We start from the raw sequence: 25,702 nt of genomic DNA on the forward strand, positions 1-25,702 counted from the left end.
TTTGAAAAAAACGGCCATGTAAAAAAACGGCCGCGAAAAAGAAGTGCAGATCACTTCTTGAGATGTTTTTGGAGCCGTTTATCATAGACTCTATTGAAAATAGCTCCAAAAATGGCTGTAAAAAAAGCTGCGAAAATCGCGAGTGGTCTAAAAAAACTTCTGAAAATCAGGAGCTGTTTTCCCTTGAAAACAGCTCCGTATTTTCAGATGTTTTTGGTTAAGCGTGTGAACATATCCTAAGGGTAAACACCAAAACAGCTCCTGATTTTCAGCCGTTTTTTTAGCAACTGGCGTTTTTCGCTGCGTTTTTTACGGCCGTTTTTGGAGCTATGGAGTCAATGAAAAATGGCTCCAAGAACGGCTCAAGAAGTGACATGCACTTATTTTTCACGGCCGTTTTTTTACGCGGCCATTTTTCAAGACGACCGAGTAAAAAAACAGCCCTGTTTAGAGACGTTCGGCTCCCGATTTTTCGCCCCGAAAAACGTCCGAAAATAAGCCGTGTGAACATACCCTTACTGCCATCACGCTGTTAAATCAAAGAAAATTCTGATAAATTGAAAACATTTTACTCTACGAGTAACTGATCGGCTCATACACATTTTGTGAAAAAAAGACACGATCTGCTCTCGCAATGCTTAATATAACTGCCCATAAGCTGATGCAACTAAACTGCTCAGGAGGATTAATTGAATTGATGTATGAAGAACCTCCCTATAACAACCACAGTCTATACCAGGGGTCTCAAGCACGCGGCCCGCGGGCCGCATGCGGCCCCTGGGGCTGTCATCTGCGGCCCGCGGGACACAGAGCCGCTAGTATCGGCTCTGCTCCGAGACTCTGGAATTCCCTGACATCGCTGTCCACATATGAACAGCGATGTCTGGGGCTTCCCCAGAGCCGGAGTCCCGAGCAGAGCGCTGGTGTCGGCTATGCTCCGGGACTCTGTGGATTTCCCTGACATCGCTGCACATATATGGACAGTGTGTCAGGGTCTTGCCCAGAGCGGAGCGCTGGTGTCGGCTCTGCTCCTGGACTCTGTGGAATTCCCTGACATCGCTGTCCACATATGAACAGCGATGTCTGGGGCTTCCCCAGAGCCGGAGTCCCGAGCAGAGCGCTGGTGTCGGCTCTGCTCCGGGACTCTGTGGAATTCCCTGACATCGCTGCCCATATATGGATAGTGTGTCAGGGTCTTGCCCAGGCCGGAGTCCAGGGCAGAGCGCTATTATCGGCTCTGCTCCGGGACTCTGGGGAAGCCTCTGACATCGCTGTCCATACATCAACAATGATGTCAGGGGCTTCCCCAGAGCAGGAGTCCCAGTGATGTCAGGAGCACAGCTGGAGTCCCAGGAAGAGCCTACTAGCGCTCTGCCTGGGACTCCAGCTCTGTGCAAGCCCCTGACATCACTGGGGCAGCCTCTACAGAGGGCACTGGGGCAGCCTCTACAGAGGGCACTGGGGCAGCCTCTACAGAGGGCACTGGGGCAGCCTCTACAGAGGGCACTGGGGCATCCTCAACAGAGGGCACTGTGGCAGCCTCTACAGAGGGCACTGTGGCAGCCTCTACAGAGGGCACTGTGGCAGCCTCTACAGAGGGCACTGTGGCAGCCTCTACAGAGGGCACTGTGGCAGCCTCTACAGAGGGCACTGTGGCGTTATCTACAAGTGGGTGTGTGACAGTATCTGAAGAGGACACTGGCATTATCTAGGGGTGTGTTGCATTTTCTACAGAGGGCATTGTGGCCTTATCTACAGAGGGCACTGTGGCCTTATCTACAGCGGGCACTGTGGCCTTATCTACAGAGGGCACTGTGGCCTTATCTACAGAGGGCACTGTGTCCTTATCTAGGGGTGTGTTGCATTATCCACAGAGGGCACTGCGGCAGCATCCACAGAGGGCACTGCGGCAGCATCCACAGAGGGCACTGCGGCAGCATCCACAGAGGGCACTGCGGCAGCATCCACAGAGGGCACTGCGGCAGCATCCACAGAGGGCACTGCGGCACTATCTAAAAAGGGGCTGCCCAATCTTGACATGTGTGCTAACTGAGCCGCCGGACTGCATTTAGCGACACTTAAACTGGAAAGCTGGATTGTTGAAATAAGCACTTTAAACCTAGCGGTATTATAGTAATGTAGTATTCTAGTAATGTAGTGTTATAGTAGTTCAAATAACTAATTGATTAACAATAATTTTGTATTGTATCAAATTTGAAAGTAATGCGGCCCGTCAACTTCCCATTTTTTCTATATGCGGCCCACTTACCCGGCCGAGTTTGAGACCCCTGGTCTATACCGAGATCATGAACCTCCATATAACAACTCTATTCTAGTCAGTGCAGTAATTAGACAGATAGAATCTAGTTGCTATATGAAGGACCTCCCTATGAGGCTAAGTTCACACAGGGCGGATATGCTGCATATAAGTACACAAGTATCACAAAGACGGACAACCGTTGTGGCACATTTTTTCTTTTAAGCCACGCCTCTAATCCCACCCAATCCCCGCCCATATACACCCACTTCAGCCCACATAGTATCATGCTCCCATAGTGCCTCTCACACAGTATAATACCAAATAGCTGCCACCACACAGTATAATACCACCATAGCTGCCACCATACAGTATAATGCCCCATAGATGCACCCATACAGTATAAAGCCAACACAGATGCCCCCATACAGTATAATGCCCACACAGATTACTCCATGCATTATAATGCCCAAACAAATTCCACCATACAGCATAATGCCCCATAGCTGCCCCCATGTAGCATAATGTGCCACAGCTGCCCCATACAGTATAATGCCACCCATACAGTATAATGCCCACACAAATGCCGCCATACAGTACAATGCCCACATAGCTGCCCCATACAGTATAATGCCCCATACAGCATAATGCCCCCATACAGTATAATGCCCCCTTAGCTGGCCCTAGTGCCAGTGCCCTTGTAGATAGTGCCACAGTGCCCATGTAGATAGCACCACAGTGTCCCCTGTAGATAGTGCCCCTATATAGTGCCACAGTGTCCATGTAGATAGTGCCACACCCCTCTTGAAGATGGCGCCATTTGGACTCCCTCTAGGAGCAGAATCCCCAGCCAGAGCATAGGCCGGGGATTCGGCTCCTAGAGGGAAGCCCTGATGTCACTGTCCATATATGGACAGTGAGGTCAATGGCTAATCTTGAGCGGAATCCCTGTTGCGGACTCTGGCAGAGGATTCCGCTCCAGTAGGAGCCCCTGATGTCTATGTCCAAATATACGCTTAAAATAGCCCTGTCCCAGGACATACCGCCCAGGACAGCGAGACACCGCCCGGAATCCGGGACTGTCCCGCTGAATCCGGGATGGTTGGGAGGTATGGTATCCACCCCGGTAGCCGCAGAGTATTCCGGGCGACAAATCACACCAAATCGAGGTTCAGTATTTCGCCTGGAATGTCCGCTGTGGAAAACTGGAGCATTTAGCCAGCCTGCTCGCAGGCCCGCCTAGCGGGGTGACGTTTCGTCACATTGGATGAAACGTCAACCCAGGAGGCCGGCTCTCTGATGTCATCCAGGCCAGCCTCCTGGGATGACGTTTCATCCCATGTGACGCCGCTACAGCCTGTGATTGGCGGCAGTGGTCACATGGGATAAAACGCCATCCTGGGAGGCCGGCCTGCAGAACGTCAGTGTAAGTATAAGGTTTTTTTCTAAGTTGAGATTTTTACAGTGTAATCGCTGCGATACCACCGCAAAAGTCTCAATACTTGACTGTTTGTTGCGGGATTTGGATCCCCGTTGAATTCAGTGGGGAAACCCTGCAACAAACTACCAGCGATTCCGCAACCACAATTGACACGCTGCGGATTAAAAAAACCGCACAAGTCAATTTGTGCGTGAAATCTCCGCATATCACGTACGCAGCGTGTGGATGAAATTTCTTGAAATCTCATCCAATCCTCTGCTACTATATCATGCTGCGGATTTTCTGCAACTAAATACATTGCAGACAAAAAAATCAACAGTATTTACACCACGTGTGGACTAGCGCTAACAACCAGTCTATACGGAACCTCCTTATAACAACCACAGTCTATACTGAACCTCCTTATAACAACCACAGTCTATACTGAACCTCCTTATAACAACCAGTCTATACTGAACCTCCTTATAACAACCACAGTCTATACTGAACCTCCCTATAACAACCAGTCTGTACTGAACCTCCTTATAACAACCAGTCTATACTGAACCTCCTTATAACAACCAGTCTATACTGAACCTCCTTATAACAACCAGTCTATACTAAACCTCCTTATAACAACCACAGTCTATACTAAACTTCCTTATAACAACCACAGTCTATATTGAACCTCCCTATAACAACCACAGTCTGTACTGAACCTCCTTATAACAACCAGTCTATACTGAACCTCCTTATAACAACCACAGTCTATACTGAACCTCCCTATAACAACCACAGTCTATACTGAACCTCCTTATAAGAACTAGTTATTGCGTGAATCACCTCTGGTTTTATTATCTGTTGTTTTGATCTGTCAGTTGATCAGCACAACGGACATTAAAACCACCATAAAGTCTACCGTTTGTATCCATGATCATTGACCACGTTACAATAAAAAATAGAAGGCCGCTACCATTGGCTTAAATTTTTTACAGAAGAAAAAGCAACACGCTGCGCATTTTTTCTCCTTTTAAAAACAAAAACGGAAATCCGTCAGTAGTGGCCTTTTGTTTTTATTTTAACATTGGCGTCAATGATCCTGGATACAAACGGAAGACTTTATGGTGGTTTTAATGTCCGTTCTTCTGATGGATAATAAAACCGAAGTGTGAAACCAGCGCCTAGACTTCTGCAACGCAACATCCCGCAATACCGTATTGCACCACATTGCGTGTCATTTCAATGTCATCCTATGGGATCAAAAATAATCACATGCAATTTTTAATAACAGAAAAATGTAACTTTTGTTTTGCAATGATGTGGCGGTATCGCACCTTGATAATCGTACATGTTGTGTCGCGGTATTGACGCTATTAATTGAGCCATACATTATTAACAACAGCCAGCAATGCAAATATTGATATAACGGCAGCAGAAATTGCCTGCAGGTGTAAATGTAATATGTATAGGTGACATGTTTTACTCCATTCCCATTCAGACCCGTTTTGTAGCACTATCCATAATGTGGCCCGTTGTGACTGAGCTCCAGGATCCTCCATGTAGAGACTCCACTCTAGCCGTCCACAAGAACGGTTTATATGGGGAGCTCCTGCAAGCAACTCCATTCTAGTCATATCAGTGACCTGTCCTGGAGCTGCTCCGAGCAAGTCCTCCCTCCAGCAACTCCAATCTAGTCACCTCACTAGTGAACGGTTTAGAACGGAGGTGCCGGAGAGCAACTCCATTCCAGACTGAACCACACCGACAGCAGCACGCTATGGGGACCCCGGAAGTGCTCCTTCCCCTGGAACCGGAAGCGACGAGCTTGGCGATAGTTACCATGGTGACGAACACGCTGCTGGGCGCTTGACAGTGTATGTGAAACGGATACCGTCATGGAGGAAAGCGGTGATAATACTTACTGTATTAGGCCTAACTTCCAACATAAGTAAGTGCGAATATGTACAGCACAGGATTATATGATTGCACGTCGGTAATAAAAGTCAGCACTTACTACTGTAACAAATGATTTATAATCCTATCTATCTATCTATCTATCTATCTATCTATCTATCTATCTATCTATCTATCTATCTATCTATCTATCTATCTATCTCATATCTATCTATCTATCTATCTATCTATCTATCTATCTATCTATCTATCTATCTATCTATCTATCTATCTATCTATCTATCTCATATCTATCTATCTATCTATCTATCTATCTATCTATCTATCTATCATTTTTTTCAGATTTGTTTTTAATGAAGTCTTTCAGGCTATGTTCACATTCACACACAGACATTCACAATCTGCTAACATCCTGCCTCTAATGCAGTGGTCCCCAACCTTTTTTGCACTGAGGACCAGTTTGATGCAAGAACATTTTTCCAGGGATCGACGGGGCGGGGGTGGGGGGGGGGGGTTAGAGTCAGTTCACACATTGCGTAAATACGGCGTATATCTGTATTGTAATACCGATGTTATGCTGTGAAAAATCCACAACATAATACAGTAGCAGCAAAGTGGATGAGCTAAAACAAGTCTCATTTACACTCTGCGTAAATGATGAGCGGACAAAAACGCTCGGAAATTGACCTGTGGTGGATGCAGTTGGAACTGGGACCTGCGGCGGTCACATGGATGAAACATCATCCCAAGAGGCCGGTCCGGATGACGTTAGAGGGCCGGCCTCCTTTGATGACGTTTCATCCCATGTGACCACCACTGCAGCCAATCACAGGCTGCAGATGTCTCCTGAGATGAAACGTCAACCTAGGAGGCCTGCTCAGCAGTTTTCCGCAGCGGACATTCTGAGCGAAAATAATTCCCTGAGTCCACCAGGGCAGATACCAGATACCGCGGCCCGGTACCAAATGATCCGCGGCCCGGTGGTTGGGGATCAATGCTCTAATGTATGTGAATAGGATATTTTATACCCCATTGACATGCTCATGAAAATATCAGTGTTGAATAATGAACGTTCTTCAGATTTTAAAATCCACAGCATTTTTATTATTGCCGTGGATTATACGATGAAAAGCCACAGATTAGCTCCATTTAATTACAGTGGGGCGGCTCCACTTGCCAGTACACGGCAGAAATCCAAGTTTCAGTTTGGGATTTCTGCTACAGATTTTCGAAAAAAATCGACAACATCAGATTTCCCTGTGGCATATCCATAATGTGTTTATTTAACCTTAATGGGTTTTCCTCTGTGTCCTATGTAATCACTGGCCACAACATAATTATGTTCTGACCACATTTACCTAGTCATTTGTCCCCAGGAGTTGACTATGTCACGTGTCCCCAGGAGTTGACTATGTCATGTGATAACGTGGAAGTAATGACACAAGGATGACATGTAACAGAGTAAGGATGCAAACTTCGATACTGTTTCGATACTTTGCACCCCCAAACATACCGTTATTTAATGTATTTCGATACTAAGCTGTGGGGCCACACAGCTCAGTATAGTAACACATGAATGTATGAGAGCGGGGCTGCGGCTGTGTGATAGAGTCATTGCCGCACTCCTGAGTACTGACAAGTGCGCGCCGTCAGCATGATGTAATGCGACCAGCGGTGCACTAATGAGCACCAGCACGGAAGACAGAACATGGCGGGCGGGCGCACTGCAAAACACCCCCATGTTCTGTCCTCATTAGTTCAGCGCCGGCCGCATCACCTTATGCTGACCGTGTGCGCACTTTTGTCAGGAGCGGAGCAATGGTTGTATTACACAACCGCAGCCCCGCTCTATAAAGGCGGAGATCAGAGAAACCTCTCAACTCCGCTGCGATTCCCCTGAATGCTGTGATCAAAGCTGACTGCAGCATTCAGGGGAAAGTGAGGAGGGGGGATGCCCCTTTGGATCATGTCACAGGGAATTCCTGTGATGCGATCGAGGGCCATACCATATATGGGCAGACAGACCAGGGTCCATTGAAGGACCCCAGTGCTGTCTGACCATATTTCCTGTTAGGGCATACTGAGGTATGTCCTAACAACTGCCTGTGTACTATCCGTACACAGGCTAATGTAATATGTCAGTACATTAAAGTTTAAAAATAAAAAGTAAAAAAATAAAATAAAAGTAATGTTAAATAAAAAATAAAAAAACAATACACACACACATTACAATAAAAATTAAAATAAGTCTCGATACATAAAATATACACATCCGGTATCGCCGCGCCCGTAATAACACATTTATAGCGTCATTCATATTTACGCTGTTATAAAATACAAAACTGCTTTCTTTCACTTATTCATGTGAGGCACGAGGTATTATGAATTTTGAACCTCCATGTGCCTCACATTAATAGTAATTAACCCCATCATGTACCTCACACATTAACCCAATGCTGTCCATTATGTGAGGCATGTGGAGGTTCAAAATTCATCACACCACGCGCCTCACATCAGAAAACGGAAGAACTTTTTTATTATTATTATTATTGGTAAAAGTATCGTTTTGGTATCGAGTATCGCAATACTACACAAAGTATCGGTATCGAAGTCCAAATTCTGGTATCGTGGCATCCCTATAACAGAGTTTACACAACGCATTTGGACAGTGACAAGCGGGGGCAGAATCATGATGAAGGAGATATAGGTAAAGGGGATCATGTGCCTGTGGACATCAGCAACTCATCGACAAAAGGGTTTAGAGGAGGATGTCAAGAATCATTTTAATGGCGCTGCACGGTCAAGCAAATTGCAGCTGAGCACAACGCTGGTGCCCCAACTAACATGTCCGAACACACAACCCGTCGCGTCTTAGTACAGATGGGCTATAACAGCAGATCACCATTTCAAGTGCCATTACTGTTTAAGGGAAACAGAAAAGCAAGACTCCAGTGTGCAAAAAAGCGCAAAAATTGGATCACTGAGCAGTGATAAAACATCGCCTGGTCAGATCAATCCAGATTTCTATGGCAGAAGCCGCATGAATCGATGAACCCTTCCTGTCAGGTGTCAACAGTTCAGGCTGGTGCAGGTGGAGTAATGGTGAGGGGAATGTTTTCTTGGCGCACCCAGGGCCCTCTGATACCTGTGGATGGACGTTTGAACATTAGGGCTTACCTAAGCCATCTCTTCATGGCAGCTGTTTACCCTACGGCAGAAGGACACTTTAACGTCAACTACAAGAAGCTATCCTGTCCACATGTCCTACAGAACAATTTCAACACCTAGTGGAATCTATGCCACAATGAATTGCTGCAGTTCTGAAGGCCAAAGTAGGTCCAACGGTCTACTATATGGGTGTCTCTAATAAAGTGGCCAGTCAGTGTATACATGGATCATCCATTCAACTGCCACAGGAGCTTTTCATAGAGATCAATATATCAGCCCAAAAATTAAAGGATCTGAATCAAGAACAAAGAAGCATATTACATTATGTACAGGTCTAGTAAGTATAACTAACGGGCAAAGCACAGATAAAAGTGCAATTGTGCTTTTGCAGTTAACATTAGCTTGTGATGTGTTATATGTGTTACTTTTATTTATTCCAGGTAAAGAACTATGCAAAAGTTTGCGAAAGTAATTACATGTGTCTCCTACATTCATCTTTATTCACTGACCACATTTACTTTCATCTAGTGCGTCACAATAAAGCAAGCTGCACTAACACAACACATACATTCTATACCATTTGGAACCACTAGCTTGTGTAAATAAACCACACATATACGACAAGGCCCCGGAACAAGCACAGCCGGCACGATGCAGAGCAGATTCCATATATATATATATATATATATATATATATATATATAAAATGCACAAGGAAAAACAGCAGTTTAGTCTGAAAAAATAATGTATGAGGGTGGCAGAAAACCTTAATCATAGGTCCAAAGTATATACAAAACGAAGGAATCACTGGACTACAAATAGATCCAGTTAAACATGTGGTTTATTTATCCATAGGGCCCTGTGATAGGGCTGGAACATTGACATTGCTGCTGAGACATGGATGTATATATATATCAGTTGCTCTGTTAAAAGGGGGCAATTCAGTCAGTAATGGCTCATCAGAATTAAAGTTGTTGTTTATGGTAGCCTGCAGGGGCATTGCTATAGAGGGTGACGAGGTGCCAGTCCTACAAGGGCCCTGGGCCTGAGGGGGCCCAAAGGGCCTTTTGCTTTCTAAGAAGATGGGGAGCCTGTTATATGGAGCTTGAAGTTACGCCTCTGTATCCTGTCTATAGAGTAGGTGACAGTGCATATATATATATATATATATATATATATATATATATATATATATATATATATATACACTATGTACTATGTAAATTCCCACAAAAAGAATCCCCAACGTTTACATGAGGTTTTTAATGGGCCATAAAGGTAGGAATCAAGCAGCTAAGACCCCCACTTACATCCTGTATATCCAGTCTCTATTAGCAGGTGGATATACCACAATAATGATTTGTATTATCAACGACCAGAGATACGGGTGTTTTTCATTTCATCATTCTTTTATTTCTGTACATTGTGTTCTACATAGGTAAGGTATAAGAAGATCGCTCCATGCTCTCACTACTTGTATTTTCTCACCAGGTTTAGAACGGCAGCAGCAAAGGACTGTATACGATCTGTGCTGAAAGAAGAACTTAAAAGCAAACAATATATACCTGAAGAAGTTCCACAGCTGACTCGCTTTTTGTCAGAGACAATAAAAGATAAACTAAAAGGTAAGAGCACCATGAAACATTGACTCCTTAACATAATAGTATATGAAGGACCTGCAGGTAATAACGTATCAGTAAAGGGAGGACGCATTCCCACCGCAACTGCTGGGATTGGAGGAAACTCTGATCACAGAAGTATACTTGTTCAGTGCCGTGATTAAGCCTGATTGTGGCACTATACAAGGGCGGGGGACGACGCAACAATATACAACATCAAAAAAATAAACAAAAAGGTAAGAAAACATGGCGGAACAGTGTTTTTAATTTTGCCCCCCCCCCCCCCAAATTAAATTAATAAAAATTAAGCTCTAACATATACGCAACCCTAGAATGGTACTTGTAGAAAAGTTGTTCAGCACAAAACAAGATCTCATATTGCTGCGTTGTTGCAAAAGTAAAAAAAGTTTATTAGCTCCAGAATGTCGAGATTAAAAAAATAAACATTTTCAGTTGCCCTGAAGTCCAAAAATGGCTTGTTCTTTTAAAGTTTATGTAAAGGATCTGCCAGGCACAGCTTCTGGGTTAACTTCCTTAGGTAATCAGTCTGCACCTGAGTCTATCTCTCTGAGACTGACTCCATCTTCCACCACTCAGGCTGGCAGGCTTAGGAGTGGGAGAGCCTATCGCAGCCTGGCCAGACGGAGCTAGCTCCCGCCCTCTGTCTATTTATACCTGCCTTTCCTGCTCCTCCTTTGCTTGTGATTCTTTCCGTGTGGTTTCCTGGCCCAGCTACAGCTCCTAACAATTTGATCCTGCTCCATTCTGACCCTGGCTTTCTGACTACTCTCCTGCTCTGCGTTTGGTACCTCGTGCTCTCCTGGTTTGACTTGGCTCGTTCACCACTCTGTTGCTCACGGTGTTGCCGTGGGCAACTTCCCCTTTCCCTTTGCTTTATATTCCCTTGTATGTTTTGTCTCGTGCACTTACTGAGTGCAGGGACCGCCGCCCAGTTGTACCCCGTCGCCTAGGGCGGGTCGTTGCAAGTAGGCAGGGACAGAGTGGCGGGTAGATTAGGGCTCACTTGTCCGTTTCCCTACCCCTATCATTACAGTTTAAAGAAAATTTTCACGAAAAACATTGAATTGGCTATAAAGTAGTATCTAAGAAGTTAAAGAAGCAACCACAGTTTAGAAACTATATTTGTTTTACTGTATTTACTGAGATATCGCCACTTTTCAACACTTTTGCAAAAGTGACAACAGGAATTGCACCCTTATTATTTAAAGGGAACGTGTCACCAGCATTTCACCTATTAAACCAGCAATACCTGGTGGTAGAGGGTGAAAAATCATTTCTATATAACCTATAATTGTCTTCTTAGTCGGCTTTGTAGCTTTAGTATTCAGTATTTTAGTGTTCCCGCACCGTATGCTAATGAGCATAAAAGAGTCATATCTTCATTCCTCAAGTCTTTCCGAGTTTACTCCGCCTATACCCACTTTTGATTGACAGCTCCTCGCCTTCCCCCAGCACACATGAAATCCCGCGCTTGTGCATTGATGTCCTCTTCTGGTGTGGGCGCACAAAGGGACGCCGGATTATTACGATAAAAGGCACAAAATGTTTGCAGACCGTTATTTACGGTCGGAGGAGGAGTTTAGGAGAGGGGATAACGGCAATGAACTTTTGATAGCAGCGGCCAGCGAGGGATAAGTTCAATAGGTGAAATGCTGGTGACAGGTTGCGTTTAAAGAGGTTTTCCGAGTTATTTTAAAAATTGGCCAATGTAGGAGGGATGCAAAAAAAAAAAAGAGCCATTACTTACCTCACAGATCCCTGTCGTTCTAGTGCCGCCGCTCCGCTCCTCCCTGTCACTGTGTATCGACATAGCTGCAGCGATGACGGGCCCGTATACCCATGTGATCACTGCAGCCAAGCACTGGCCTCAGCGATCCTGTGCTGTATACCCACTGAGACTAGTGATTGGCTGCAGTGATCATGTGGGTATACAAGTACGTTATCGCTGCAGCTATGTCAATACACAGCAACGGGGAGGAACAGAAGCGGCGCTGCTGGAACGATGGGGATCTGTGAGGTAAGTAATGGCTCTTTTTTTGCATCCTTCCTACCGTGGCCAAATTTCAAAATAACTCGGGAAAACCCCTTTAACTTCTCAGCTTCTTTTTGCACTTTGTTAGTGACAGAACGAGCTGAAAAATTACATTTTGTTGTCCGTTTCTGAGATGCTAATTCAAAAGTGACAACCAATATGGCAGCACTTCCTGTTGCAAAAATGTCCAGCACAACTAAATAGAAAAATGGCAATATCTCTGTAAATATAAGAAACATAATTACCGAATTTTAGAGATCGCTCTAACTTCTGATGTATCAATATATGGTTATGGGTTTTTTTGAGTCGAATTTCACTCTAAAGGAAAACTTTGTCAAATGAACACAAAAATTCCCTGTCGGTCTCCAGACCTCTGATACAGCATTAGTGAGGGGTAAAAAAAAACAAAAAAAAACGATATTTACAATTCAGCACTGGGTTCTGGCTGTCACCATTACCTTGCACCAGGAACCAGAAATATTGGTAGTATGTATGAATATAGTCCAGCTGCTCTTCTACTAATGTGAGTTACAATGCAGGATTGCTTCAAGATTATGGAGATCCTGCATTGTTACCCACTGACAGCATATTCTCAAAAACAGCCCAACTGAGTACATTGCAAGAACGCCATGTATGAGCACATTCCTAACCATTATTGTGATGTAATGTGTTTTGTTTTGTTTTTTACAGACATGGGGTTTGACAGGTATAAAATGGTGGTGCAAGTTGTCATCGGTGAGCAGAGAGGAGAAGGAGTTAAGTAAGTACAGAAAATGTTATTGTCCACCATTAAAACAGCATGACAAAACATGGAAAATGATGTAAAGAGGTTTTCCACTTTCTGACAACTGATGACCTATCCACCGGATTGGTCATCAGTATATGATAATAATAATAATCTTTATTTATATAGCGCCAACATATTACGCGGCACTTTACAATTTAGAGGAACATGAAACAAACAATATCAGACATTACATAGTGACAAAGTTCATTTACAATTCAAACCTGAGGAGTGAGGACCCTGTTCGCAAGAGCTTACAATCTATGAGGAAATAAAGGAGACACAAAGTGTAACAGTGTTAGTTCTGTACAATAGTCCGGCCATTTTTATACACATGCGGTGGTAACATAAAGCTGCATGAGCCGGTCACCAGCCAGTATCCGTGTATGACAGACATGAAGAGAAGGAGTGTGAGGGAATCTTATTCTGATGACTAATCTAAATGGAGGGCCATGGAAAGGAGTCAGATTAGGGAATGTTATAGGCCTGTCTAAATAGATGTGTTTTCAGGGCACGTTTAAAACTGTGGATATTGGGAATTAATCTGATTGTCTGGGGTAGCGCATTCCAGAGGACTGGTGCAGCACGAAAAAAATCTTGGAGACGGGAGTGGGAGGTTTGGATTATGGAGGATTTTAATCTAAGGTCGTTATCAGAACGTAGAGCCCGAGTCGGGTGGTAGACAGAGATGAGGGAGGAGATGTAAGGAGGTGCAGCACTGTGGAAAGCTTTGTGGGTGAGAGTAATAAATTTGAATTTTATTTTGAAGGGGATGGGCAACCAGTGCAGTGACTGGCACAGATTAGAGGCGTTGGTGTAGCGGTTGGTCATAAATATGAGGCTGGCTGCTGCATTGAGGATAGATTGGAGAGAGGAGAGTTTAGTGAGGGGAAGACTGACTAGTAATGAGTTACAGTAGTCAAGACGAGAGTGAATCAGAGCAACAATGAGAGTTTTGGCTGTTTCCTCCATAAGAAAAGAGCGGATTCTGGAGATGTTTTTGAGGTGAAAATGACAGGAGTGTGAAAGTGATTGAATGTGAGGAGTAAAGGAAAGATCTGAGTCAAAAATAACCCTGAGACAGCGGACGTGCTGCTTAGGAGTGATGGTAGTGCCACACACAGAGATGGAGACATCAGGTTTAGGGAGGTTAGTAGATGGTGGGAACACAAGGAGCTCAGTTTTAGAAAGATTCCGTTTTAGATAGAGAGAGGACATGATGTTAGAGACAGCGGACAGACAATCACTGGTGTTCTGTATTAGAGCAGGGGTGATGTCACGGGAAGAGGCATATAATTGGGTGTCATCAGCGTAGAGATGGTACTGGAAGCCAAATCTGCTGATGGTTTGACCAATAGGAGCTGTGTATAGAGAAAAGAGAAGCGGACCTAGGACTGATCCCTGAGGAGCCCCGATAGCAAGGGGAAGAGGAGAAGAAGTGGAACCAGCAAATGACACACTGAACGAGCGGTCAGAGAGATAGGAGTAAAACCAAGAGAGAGCCGCGTCCTTGAGGCCAATAGAGTGAAGCATCTTAAGTAGGAGTTTGTGGTCTACAGTGTCAAAGGCAGCAGAGAGATCCAGAAGAATCAGTAGAGAGTATGTGCCGTTAGATTTAGCCGCCAAGAGATCATTTGAGACTTTAGTAAGGGCAGTTTCTGTGGAGTGTTTAGTGCGGAAACCAGATTGTAAGGGGTCTAGGATGGAGTTAGCAGAGAGATAACGGATAAGGCGAGAGTAGACCAAGCGTTCCAGGAGTTTGGAGATGAAGGGCAGATTAGAGACTGGTCGGTAGTTAGCAGCGCTGGATGGGTCAAGAGTTGGATTTTTCAGTAATGGGTTTATAATGGCATGTTTAAAAGAGGAGGGAAAGATACCAGAGGAAAGAGCGAGGTTAAATATTTTAGTTAGGTGACCAGTGACAGCTGGGGAGAGGGACTAGATTAGGTGTGAGGGGATAGGATCACTTGGACAGGTAGTAGGACGAGAAGAAGAGAGGAGCCTAAAGACTTCTTCTTCTGTTATTGGGTCAAATGCTGAGAGTGAAGAAGAGGGAGTGCGGGAGGGAAGGGGATCGATATTACTAGGGGACTGGGAGATAATATCATGGCGGATGTTGTCAAATTTTAACTTTAAAATAAGTGGCCAGGTCTTCAGCACTGAGATCTGTGATTGGCGTCTGCACTTTAGGACTAAGGAGGGAGTGAAAAGTATCAAAGAGGCGTTTTGGATTATTAGATAGTGTGGAGATGAGAGAAGTGAAATAGACTTGTTTGGCTCTGTGAAGTGCAGAGTTGTGAGTTCTCAGCATGAATTTGTAATGGAGGAAATCTGCATCCAAATGCGATTTTTTTTTTCCACTGTCGTTCGGCACATCTCAAGCACCGCTGAAGAAAGCGGGATTGAGGCGTGTGCCAGGGTTGTCGTTGTCTTTGTCGAGTGGTTCGGAGTGTAAGGGGGGGCTGCTTCATTCAATGCATTCTTGAGTGTTATTGTAAAGTTTGGCAGCCAGATTGGGACAGGAGAAGGAAGAGATAGGGGACAATGAGGACTGTAGACTGTCTATGAGTTGCTGAGTGTTAATGGCATGTAGATTTCTGTATGTCTGACAGGTAGGCATGACCTGAGGAGGTAGAGAATATTTGATAGTAAAGGAGAGAATGTTGTGGTCAGAAAGTGGGAGGGGGAGAGTTAATAAAGTCAGAAACTGAGCAGAGCCGGAAGAAGACCAGGTCAAGTGAATGCCCATCTTCATGTGTAGGAGAGTTAGTAAGTTGTGACAGACCTAGGGAGGAGGTTAAAGATAGAAACTGGGAGGCAGATGGGGAGATTGGGTTATCAATGGGGATGTTGAAGTCACCCATGATGAGAGTGGGTGTTTCAGAGGATAGAAATTGTGGAAGTCAGGCAGCAAAATGATCCAGGAATTGGCGGGGTGAGCCCGGGGGGCGGTAGACAACCACTACTCGGAGGGAAAAAGGGTGAAAGAGTCTGAGGGTGTGGACTTCAAAAGAGGGAAATGTGAGTGAGGGGACCGGGGGAATGACCTGGAAAGTGCAGTGTGGAGAAAGAAGTATCCACTCCTCCACCCTGCCTGTTCTCAGGTCTGGGGGCATGAGGGAAATGGAGACCACAATAAGATAGAGCAGCATGGGAAGCAGTGTCAGACAGGTGTAGCCATGTTTCTGTAAGAGCCAGAAGGTTGAGAGAGTTAGAAAGGAATAAGTCATGAATAAAGGTGAGTTTGTTGCACACGGACCAAGAATTCCAGAGAGCACAGTTAAAAGAGACAGGAGAAGACGTACAAGGAATGGCAAGAAGATTTGCAGGGTTTCTATGTGTGGCAGGTAAGTGGTTGAGCTTGGCAGAAGAAAAGGGAGGACCAGGGTTGGGAGAGATGTCCCCTGCAGCTAGTAGCAGGGGAATGGAGAGAGACAGCAGATGGTTCTGTGATTTATGAGAGTGATTTTTATGTTGGGCAGTGGGATGAGATGGGTTAAGTTGACTGAGGAAAGTGAATAGTGCATGGGAGCTGTACATGGGCGGGGCAAGGAGAGAGGGACTGATGTGGACTGTTTTTTGCCAAGGCCTAAATGGGCGGTAGGATTGTAAACAAAGAGCAGCTATAATGATGGACAGATAGAATATTGAATCTAATGGTTAGAGTTTGTTCTAGTTTTTTGGTTTTGCAGCTTACCTGTCACTTTCCAACTGCCATGTATAACTGCCAGGAAACTTTGACAGTATGACACTGCCATGTATAACTGCCAGGAAACTTTGACAGTATGACACTGCCATGTATAACTGCCTGGACACTTTGACAGTATGACGCTGCCATGTATAACTGCCAGGACACTTTGACAGTATGACACTGCCATGTATAATTGCCAGGACACTTTGACAGTATGACACTGCCATGTATAACTGCCAGGACACTTTGACAGTATGACACTTGGACAGAGATGACTTCTGCCTTCGTGCCCCCCTGCACGAGTGCCTTCCCCATATGCTACATCTAAATTTATAGGGGAGTAGATGCTCAGATGTAGGCCTTATTAAGCTCGTTCAGCTATTAATCAAATCAACTAGACACATGAGGTGAAAAGCTCTGCAGAGATAAACAAACAGACTAGCTGGTCTGCATGATCATAAAACTTAACGACGATTAAACACTGACAAAAGTTAGAAATAACATTAGACTATATAGGAAGACAGGAAAGCAGAGTACCATAAAATAAAAGTTTCAGATTTTTGAAATGCAGGTACAGCAGGGATGTAGTTCATGCAGGAATGAAATGGATTATATACCATCTATATATATGATCTGTGTGTGTCTGACACCTGGACCCTGCACCGATCCGCCACTCCGGCTGCCTCTGTGCATCAGATGTTTGGATTGGTATGCAGTATTTGGAGTTGGAAGCAGATGACTCCGACCACTGCATAGCGGCCGTTCGGCAGAACTGCAGCTCTGCTCCTTTTCTTTGACTGGCGCCATCTTCTTCTGGCAATATTGTCCGGTGCCCCGGAGGCAGACGGAGTGGCGGATCGGTGCGGGATCCAGGTGTCGGACACGCAATCAATCATATACCGATGACCTATCCGGTGGATAGGTCAACAGTCGTGAGAACGTGGAAAACCCCTTTAAAATGATGCACACAAGTGTACAAAAGTGTACAAAATTAACTACATAGGTAAACCATGAGAATATAATCCATCAAGAGTGCCACAAATTAAAAAAGCTCTTTTTTGTTTGTGTAAATTCACTTTTTATTGAAATTTTCAATCAGTGGAAAACTAAACTTGAGTTACCCACAAAGAGTAACAAAGAAATGTGAAAAATAAAAAATAACACATACAGAAGACATGCATAGTGTATCGATATGCAGTATACAAAACAAGATATGCACACAAAGTAGTATGGGTGCAAAGAAAAACAGATATTTACTCAGCAAGACCCTGGACGCTTGTATCCCAGGGCATCTTAAATAACAACTGAAGTCATCCGAAACAAAGTACAGAATTACCTTTGGGTCAAGATTTCAAGTAAATGGGAGAAGGCTGTAATACAGTTACAGCGTATTGGCGATCTACGGTACGAGCAGTAACAGGAAAGAAGGGGAAGCAGCGCCACGGCCCCTTTTAAACAGCTGATCGGCAGGGGATACCAAGAGTTGGACCCCCACCTATCAGATATTGATGGCCTATCCTGAGCATAGGCCATACATTTCTTATAACTAGAAAACCACTTTAGCTGTGTTTTTACTATTTTTATTAGTCCCCTTAAGGGACTTGAACCAGCAATCATTGGATCACTTGCACAATAAACTGCAATACAGATTTGGCAGGGCTAAATAGGAGCACACAGCTGGCAGACCTGGGGACCTTCATGAGGCCCCCAGGCTGCCATGACAATTATTGGCACTCCATGATTGCGTCTCGGGGTGGCGTTGGGCTGTCGGAGTGGGCCATTCCTCTCTTTTAACAGTTTAGATGCTGCGGTCAGTCTTGAGGTTAAACAGCTGGGATCGGAGTTGTATTAGAGCAGGGTGTCAGCTGAAATATACAGCTGACATCCGCAGCGTATGGCGCAGGCTCAGCCCATGAGCCTGCTCCATACAACCACCGTCCCCCTACGATGTACAAACAGTGTTTGTGGTCGTAAAGAGGTTAAAGTCAACTATTTGAAAGCGTCAATATGTTGTTTTTCAGTTGTAATAATTGTGTTAACGGTTGTGCAGTGTAACGATACATTTTACTCCTAGGAACATGCTGATCCTATGTACTCTGTTTTCAGAATGGCTGCTAGATGCTTCTGGGATGCTGATACTGATAACTATGCTGAGGATGTTTTTATGAATGTAAGATATATTTTCATAATTAATGGGGTAGCACTGTGAGGGACATTGAACACTTGCTGCTGGACTACCCCAAACTCTGTAATCGATCCCCAAAGTGGGCGAATTCTTTAATAATAAGAATAAATAGACTATAGAAGTTAATAAAACGTTGGTCACAACGCATATTTTAGAGGGAAACGTTCTGCAGGTAAAATGTTTCTCTATTTATTTATCCACCCATTTATTTTTTTTACTACAAGACTGTTAAGGCTTTTTTATGGTACCAAAACCTCGCATAGGCCTATAAAAGTGCTTCTGAAGTGCCCCAAGCCTTTTAATGTGTGAATACAACATTTTTATCTGTTTTCTTGAGCTAATTTTCCCCCGGTGTGACACGACGAACTTAACCTACAGTAGGAGGGATTCTGAGGGGGGCACATGTTATGGAACTAGAGAGGCTGTGTACTACAAGCCCCATAATACTTATTTTATGTGTGCCTCTACTTCCTACTGTCTCCCCCAGTTCCCACATCGATGTCTCAACAGTATCCTTCCACCCTTGCTGTACTGAATACAGAACATCAGCATAGCAGGGATCCACAACTGCACTGCCAGACATGAGACATGTTATGGCGCCCCCTGGTGTTCTTTTGATTCCATTCTCAGACCGTGGGACAGTGTGTCCTTCAGCACCGGTCACATTAGGTGGATGTTTTGAGAAGCAAATCAAAAGAACAACAGGGGGCGCCATAACAAATGTGAAACAGCAGTATCTAGATACAGGAACGTTTTATGTTGTGTGTTATCTTACAGAGAAATTTAATTGTGGTTCAACCCCTGTATAATGATAAGATATTCAACTTTCTAATATACAGTACTTTATGTTTCAATTCTTCACCATCAAGATCTATGATTGCAGTTTGTTAATGAAAACATTCTTGCGGCTGAAAACACTTACATACTGTATGAGGGCGTTGAGTAATAACAGGGTTCACTGGCTAGTGTTGCCCACTATTACTACCTCCTTTATATCAGGGTCACTAGGGTTATGCCTAGTTCCCCTACCTTTTTCTTATACATCAATCCAATTGCTTTGCTACTAAGTAAGGGAATACAATTGTATAGTAAATAAAGGTAATATCTATTATTACAAACAGTAATCACTCTTAGAAATAAAATACACCAAACACATTAAATAATCACAGTATAGTATCAGTTTATCCCAATACACATAATAACTTAATATGTATTGAATACACTAACACTACACGTGGTACTGTATAAACAAGGTATCACAATCCTAATCTATACCACCACCCACTTACCTAAACATACATATATATGTTATGTTACAATACATATACACTCACTATTTCTGTTCCACTCTCTCCTAAATATAACTGTCCATGTACACTAAGGTTAAACAAGAGATGTGGCTAGGGATGTAAATGCAGGTCAGCAAGGGTAACCAGGGATGTGCAGGTAGGTAAAGGGTCAACCAGGGGATGTGCAGTTAGGTAAAGGGTTATACCAGGGGATATACCAAGGGTTATACAGGCAGATGGGAAACGGTTAACTCAGGGGCAGAGTCTCGTTGTATACAGGGAGGTTAAGGTTAAACTAGGGTAAAATGCTCGTTGTGTAGGGGGAGGTAAGGGTTAACTCAGGGAAAGAGGTGACCGGGAGAGAGAGGGTTAAGTGTAGCTGTGGCTACACTTAGATACTTAGCGTTCGTGGAGTCGGGGAGCAGGAGAGCCGGTCGTTGGTGGTGTGGTGAGCCGGCGTTGGTGGTGTGGTGAGCCGGCGTTGGTGAAGGGAGGCAGGGCCCAGCTACCGAGCGTACCGACGCAGGGCTATTTAAAACCTGCCGGTACGCTCATAGCGGGGCGAGTGGCGCTCGCCCCAGCTAACTTGGGCCGGCGCGGTGATATGACATCACCGACCGACCCATAAGCGCGCGAGCACGAGAGCGCTGCCGCGCGCGTGAGAAGTTTAAAATGGTGACAGGAGATTAAAGCAGTATCTCTTGCCTCCATCGGTCCCAAGCAAAGTGGGACAATAACGAATTGTCCTGCTTTGTTTGTGCAACGGTTATTCATGACCAGGGCTGTGTCTCTACAGCCCTGGCTCATGAGACATTATTTATATATATATATATATATATATATATATATATATATATATATATATATATATATATATATGGGATACTTTACAATCCCCCTGTTGTCGGGGACTCAACAATGCAATTTTAGGAACTGTTTGTGGGGTTGTAATTACCCCCTCAACCTCCCTGGTTAGGCTGGGTTCACACACCCTATTTACGGACGTAATTCGGGCGTTTTAACCTCGAATTACGTCTGAAAATATGGCTCCAATGCGCCGGCAAACATCTGCCCATTCATTTGAATGGACTTTACGATGTTCTGTGCCGACGGTAATTTTTTTTACGCGCCGCTGTCAAAAGACGGCGCGTAAAAAAGACGCCCGTGTCAAAGAAGTGCCTGTCACTTCTTGGGAAGTAATTGGAGCCGTTTTCCATTGGCACCATAGAAAAACAGCTCCAATTACGTCCGTAATGGACGCAGCGAAAAATGCCGGCTTATATATATATATATCGGACACTTCCCTTTACACATACCTAGCCAAGCTCACAACTAAGAGGCGGATATAATTATATGCAGTCTAGTCAATTGCTGTCATTTCTGACTGTCTGCTCCAAAGTATTAGAAACAACAGCAACAATGTCTTATGCTCGGATGAAAGGATGGATGGAAATGCTTGCAGAAAAGCGAATGTAAGCATCTCTGGCCCTGCCTGCCTGCTCAGATGCCAGGACTCTAAAGCCATTGTTATTGGGTACATTTTAACAGTACAGATGTAGCAAAGTTTAACTTGACTCTGATAGCATGCAGTAGCATGATGTCAAACAACAAAAGCCCTTGATAATGTTCTTGCCACAGTGTATTTAAATGGGTTGTCCGGTACAACATAGATTCAGACAGGGTATGGGCTAAAATAACAAAACAAGGCACACTCACCTAGTAAATTCCCACGCCATTCCAGCGCTGCTGCTCCGAAGGTCTCCGCTGGTCTGTAAACTTTTACAGGAAGTGATGACGTCCCGTTGGCTGTAGCCAATCACTGGCCTCAGGGGTGATGCTGGCAAGAACGGCACGTCATCCTTGAGGCCAGCCAAACGGGACTTCATCACTTCCTGTAAAGGTAAAGAAACCGTTGGAGACCCTCGAAGCAGCAGCGCTGGATTGGCGGGGGATTTAGAAGGTGAATATACCTTGTTTTCTTCTATTTGCCCATACTTTGCCTGCAGCCTTATTTTACATGTCCTGGACAACCCCTTTAATGCGTTAAGAGTCTACATTGCTATATTTGTACATATTAGGGCGGGTTCACACATGGCGGAATTTCACTTAAATTCCGCTGCGGGCACTCCGCAGCGTTAATCCGCAGCGGAGCCGTTTCTCCATTGACTTTCACTTTAATTTAGCAGTGTTCGTTTACACGATGCGTACAATTCCGCTGCGGAGCATAGGCTGCGGAGCGGAATTTGGTGTCCGCAGCATGCTCTGTCTGTTGCGGAGCAGTGGCGGACTGGTTGCGGACTCATGGCGGAATTTCTCCATTGACTTCAATGGAGAGTCAAAATTCCGCAATGAAGTCCGCAGATCTTATGTGTGCTGCGGAGCGTATTGTTTTTACTACCATGACATTTCTTCATTCTGGCTGGACCTATGTATTTCTAGGTCTACAGCCAGACTGAGGAAGTCAATGGGGCTCCCGTAATGACGGGAGCGTTGCTAGGAGACGTCTGTAAATAGTCACTGTCCAGGGTGCTGAAAGAGTTACGCGATCGGCAGTAACTGTTTCTGCACCCGGGACAGTGACTACCGATCTCAATATACATGTATCTGTAAAAAAAAATATAAGTTCATACTTACCGAGAACTCCCTGCGTCTGTCTCCAGTCCGGCCTCCCAGGATGACGTTTCAGTGTAAGTGACGGCTGCAGCCAATCACAGGCCAAGCACAGGCTGCAGCGGTCACATGGACTGGAGCGTCATCCAGGGAGGTCGGGCCGGATGCCGAAAGAGGGACGCGTCACCAAGACAACGGGCGGTAAGTATGAATTTCTTTGACTTTCACTAGGGAAAGTGCTGTCCCTTCTCTCTATCCTGCACTGAATAGGGAGAAGAGAAGCACTTTTCCTGCAGTCCGCAGCGGCCAGTCAGCATCAATTTTCTGCACATTTTGTGCAGATCCGCTGCAGAATCTGCAACGCAGATTCTGTGCGGCATTGATGCGGACAGTTGCGGAGGAATTCCGCCATGTGTGGTCATGCCCTTACAAAGGTTTTTTTTTCCACCAATTACTTTATTTTCATGATTGATCTTGTTTAGAAGTATATATTATGACCTGTTTTTACCAGACAGATGTTCACTAATGTTATTTTGTTATTTTTAGGAATACTTGTTTTGTATTGCTGCTGCATTCGGATGTTTCTACTACTAAGAAGACATACAATTTACATATAATATTTACAAATATTCCAAGATGTCAACAAACGTTGAGAGATTTTCCATTGTAAATATTTTTATATATTTGTGAAAATGCTTAATAAATATTTTATGAATGTATTTGTGTATATGTCATTGTTAATTTTAGGATGTCTGTGGTCTAAAGCCAAATTCCTATTGTGGTCTTAAGAACGGCCCACTAATGCATGGGTGATGCTTACCTGCTATTTATTTTCTGAGGGTATGTTCACACGGCAACGCTAATTATGTCTGAAATTACGGAGCTCTTTTCAGGCGAAAACAGCTCCTGAATTTCAGACATTTTTGCATGTGCACGCGTTTTTCGCGGCGTCCATTACGGACGTAATTGGAGCTGTTTTTTAATGAAAAACGGCTCCAATTACGTCCCAAGAAGTGACATGCACTTTGAGGAGGCCGTCTTTTTACAAAAAAAAAAGCCCATCTGCACAGAACACCGTAAGACCCATTGAATTCAATGGGCAGATGTTTGCCGACGCTTTGGAGCCGTTTTTCGGCCGTAATTCCAGGCGTAAAACGCCTGAATTACGTCCGTAAATAGGGCGTGAACATACTCTTAGGGTATGTTCACACGGAGTGTTTTCAGGCGTATTTTAGAGCGTTTACGCCTCGAAAAACACCTGAAAAAACGAAAGCAGAACGCCTCCAAACATCTGCCCATTGATTTTAATGGAAAATACGGTGTTCTGTTTCGACGGGGCGTTTTTTACACCTCGTTTCCAAAAACGGCACGTAAAAAGACAGTCACGAAAAAGAAGTGCACGTAAAAAACGCTGCGATAAAACATGAGTGGCTTAAAAAAAAGTCTAGAAATCAGGTGCTGTTTTCCCTTGAATACCGCTCCGTATTTTCAGACGTTTTTTATTTTATGTATGGACATACACTTAGGGTATGCTCTCACGCAGTGGTTTCAGGCGTATTTCGGGGCGTTAACGCCTGAAAAAACGGAAGCTGAATGCCTACAAACATCTGCCCATTAAAATCAATGGGAAAAACAGCATTTAGTTCATACGAGGTGTCTTTTTACGCCTCTGTTTTAAAAAACTTAAAAAAGTAGCATGTCACTTCTTGAGGCGTTTTTTGGAGCTGATTTTCCATAACCACTATGAAAAACGCCTCAAAAAACACCTGAAAAGAAGCTCCAAATTAAAAGAAGCTTAATTTTCAGCTTCAAAAACGCCTGGAAATCAGAGGCTGTTTTCCCTTGAAAACCGCTCCGTATTTTCAGAAGTAACATACCCTTAGGCCTCCTTCACACACACAATTAGCGTATGTTCACACGCTGAGCCAAAAACGTCTGAAAATATGGAGCTGTTTTCAAGGGAAAACAGCACCTGATTTTCAGACGTTTTTTGAGCAACTCACGTTTTTCGCGGCGTTTTCGCGCCGTTTTTGGAGCTGTTTTCAATAGATTCTATGAGAAAACGGCTCCAAAAACGTCCCAAGAAGTGTCCTGCACTTCTTTTGACGAGACTGTAATTTTACGCGTCGTCGTTTGACAGCTGTCAAACGACGATGCGTAAATTACAGGTCGTCGGCACAGTACGTCGGCAAACCCATTCAAATGAATGGGCAGATGTTTGCCGACGTATTGGAGCCGTATTTTCAGGCGTAAATCGAGGCATAATACGCCTCGTTTACGTCTAAAAATAGGTCGTGTGAACCCAGCCTTATTCTGGTAATAACTGCATCAAAAAACGCTTCGAAAAACAAGGCGTATTTAAAATGTAACACGTGTTTAAGGCGTTTTTAGTGCCGTTTTTCATTTGGTGCCGTTTTGTACATGCTTTTTTCTGCATTTTTGAAGTCCTACAGAGAATATGGGGAAAACGGCTTAAAAAATGCCATACCCAGAGCATGCATGCTGACCACAAAATTGCCTCAAAAATGCCACAAACCAAAACACGCTTGTGTGTAGTGCATTATATATTTTACTGTAGACTCTAATTTAACATCAACTAAAAATACACAAAAACTCTGTGTGTGAATCCAGCCTAAGGGTCCGTTCAGACGTTATGATTGAGGTGAAAAACCAAGGATGAACCTTTATATTTTTGCCTAGAAAAGTGAAGCT

At 44.2% G+C, this 25,702-nt stretch overlaps 1 protein-coding gene across 1 annotated transcript; it reads left to right on the forward strand.

Moving 5' to 3' along the window:
* The first annotated feature begins 5,467 nt into the window (after positions 1–5,467).
* DYNLT2B (dynein light chain Tctex-type 2B) lies at positions 5,468–23,709 on the forward strand. Its single transcript, XM_075864092.1, has 5 exons — positions 5,468–5,625; positions 10,251–10,384; positions 13,122–13,191; positions 19,013–19,076; positions 23,537–23,709. The coding sequence occupies exons 1-5, from the start codon at positions 5,573–5,575 to the stop codon at positions 23,582–23,584; spliced, it is 369 nt and encodes a 122-aa protein (XP_075720207.1). The 5' UTR covers positions 5,468–5,572; the 3' UTR covers positions 23,585–23,709.
* Positions 23,710–25,702: the final 1,993 nt, after the last annotated feature.

This window comes from Rhinoderma darwinii, chromosome 4, assembly GCF_050947455.1.
Source record: "Rhinoderma darwinii isolate aRhiDar2 chromosome 4, aRhiDar2.hap1, whole genome shotgun sequence".
In the NCBI taxonomy this organism is placed as follows: Eukaryota; Metazoa; Chordata; class Amphibia; order Anura; family Rhinodermatidae; genus Rhinoderma; species Rhinoderma darwinii.

Excerpts from the sequence above, each read along its gene's own strand:
- DYNLT2B (XM_075864092.1), top strand. The coding sequence starts at position 5,573 with ATGGAGGAAAGCGGTGATAATACTTACTGTATTAGGCCTAACTTCCAA. Across the intron at positions 5,626-10,250 it reads AGGCCTAACTTCCAACATAA|GTTTAGAACGGCAGCAGCAA; the intron begins GTAAGTGCGAAT and ends TTTTCTCACCAG. Across the intron at positions 13,192-19,012 it reads CAGAGAGGAGAAGGAGTTAA|AATGGCTGCTAGATGCTTCT; the intron begins GTAAGTACAGAA and ends CTCTGTTTTCAG.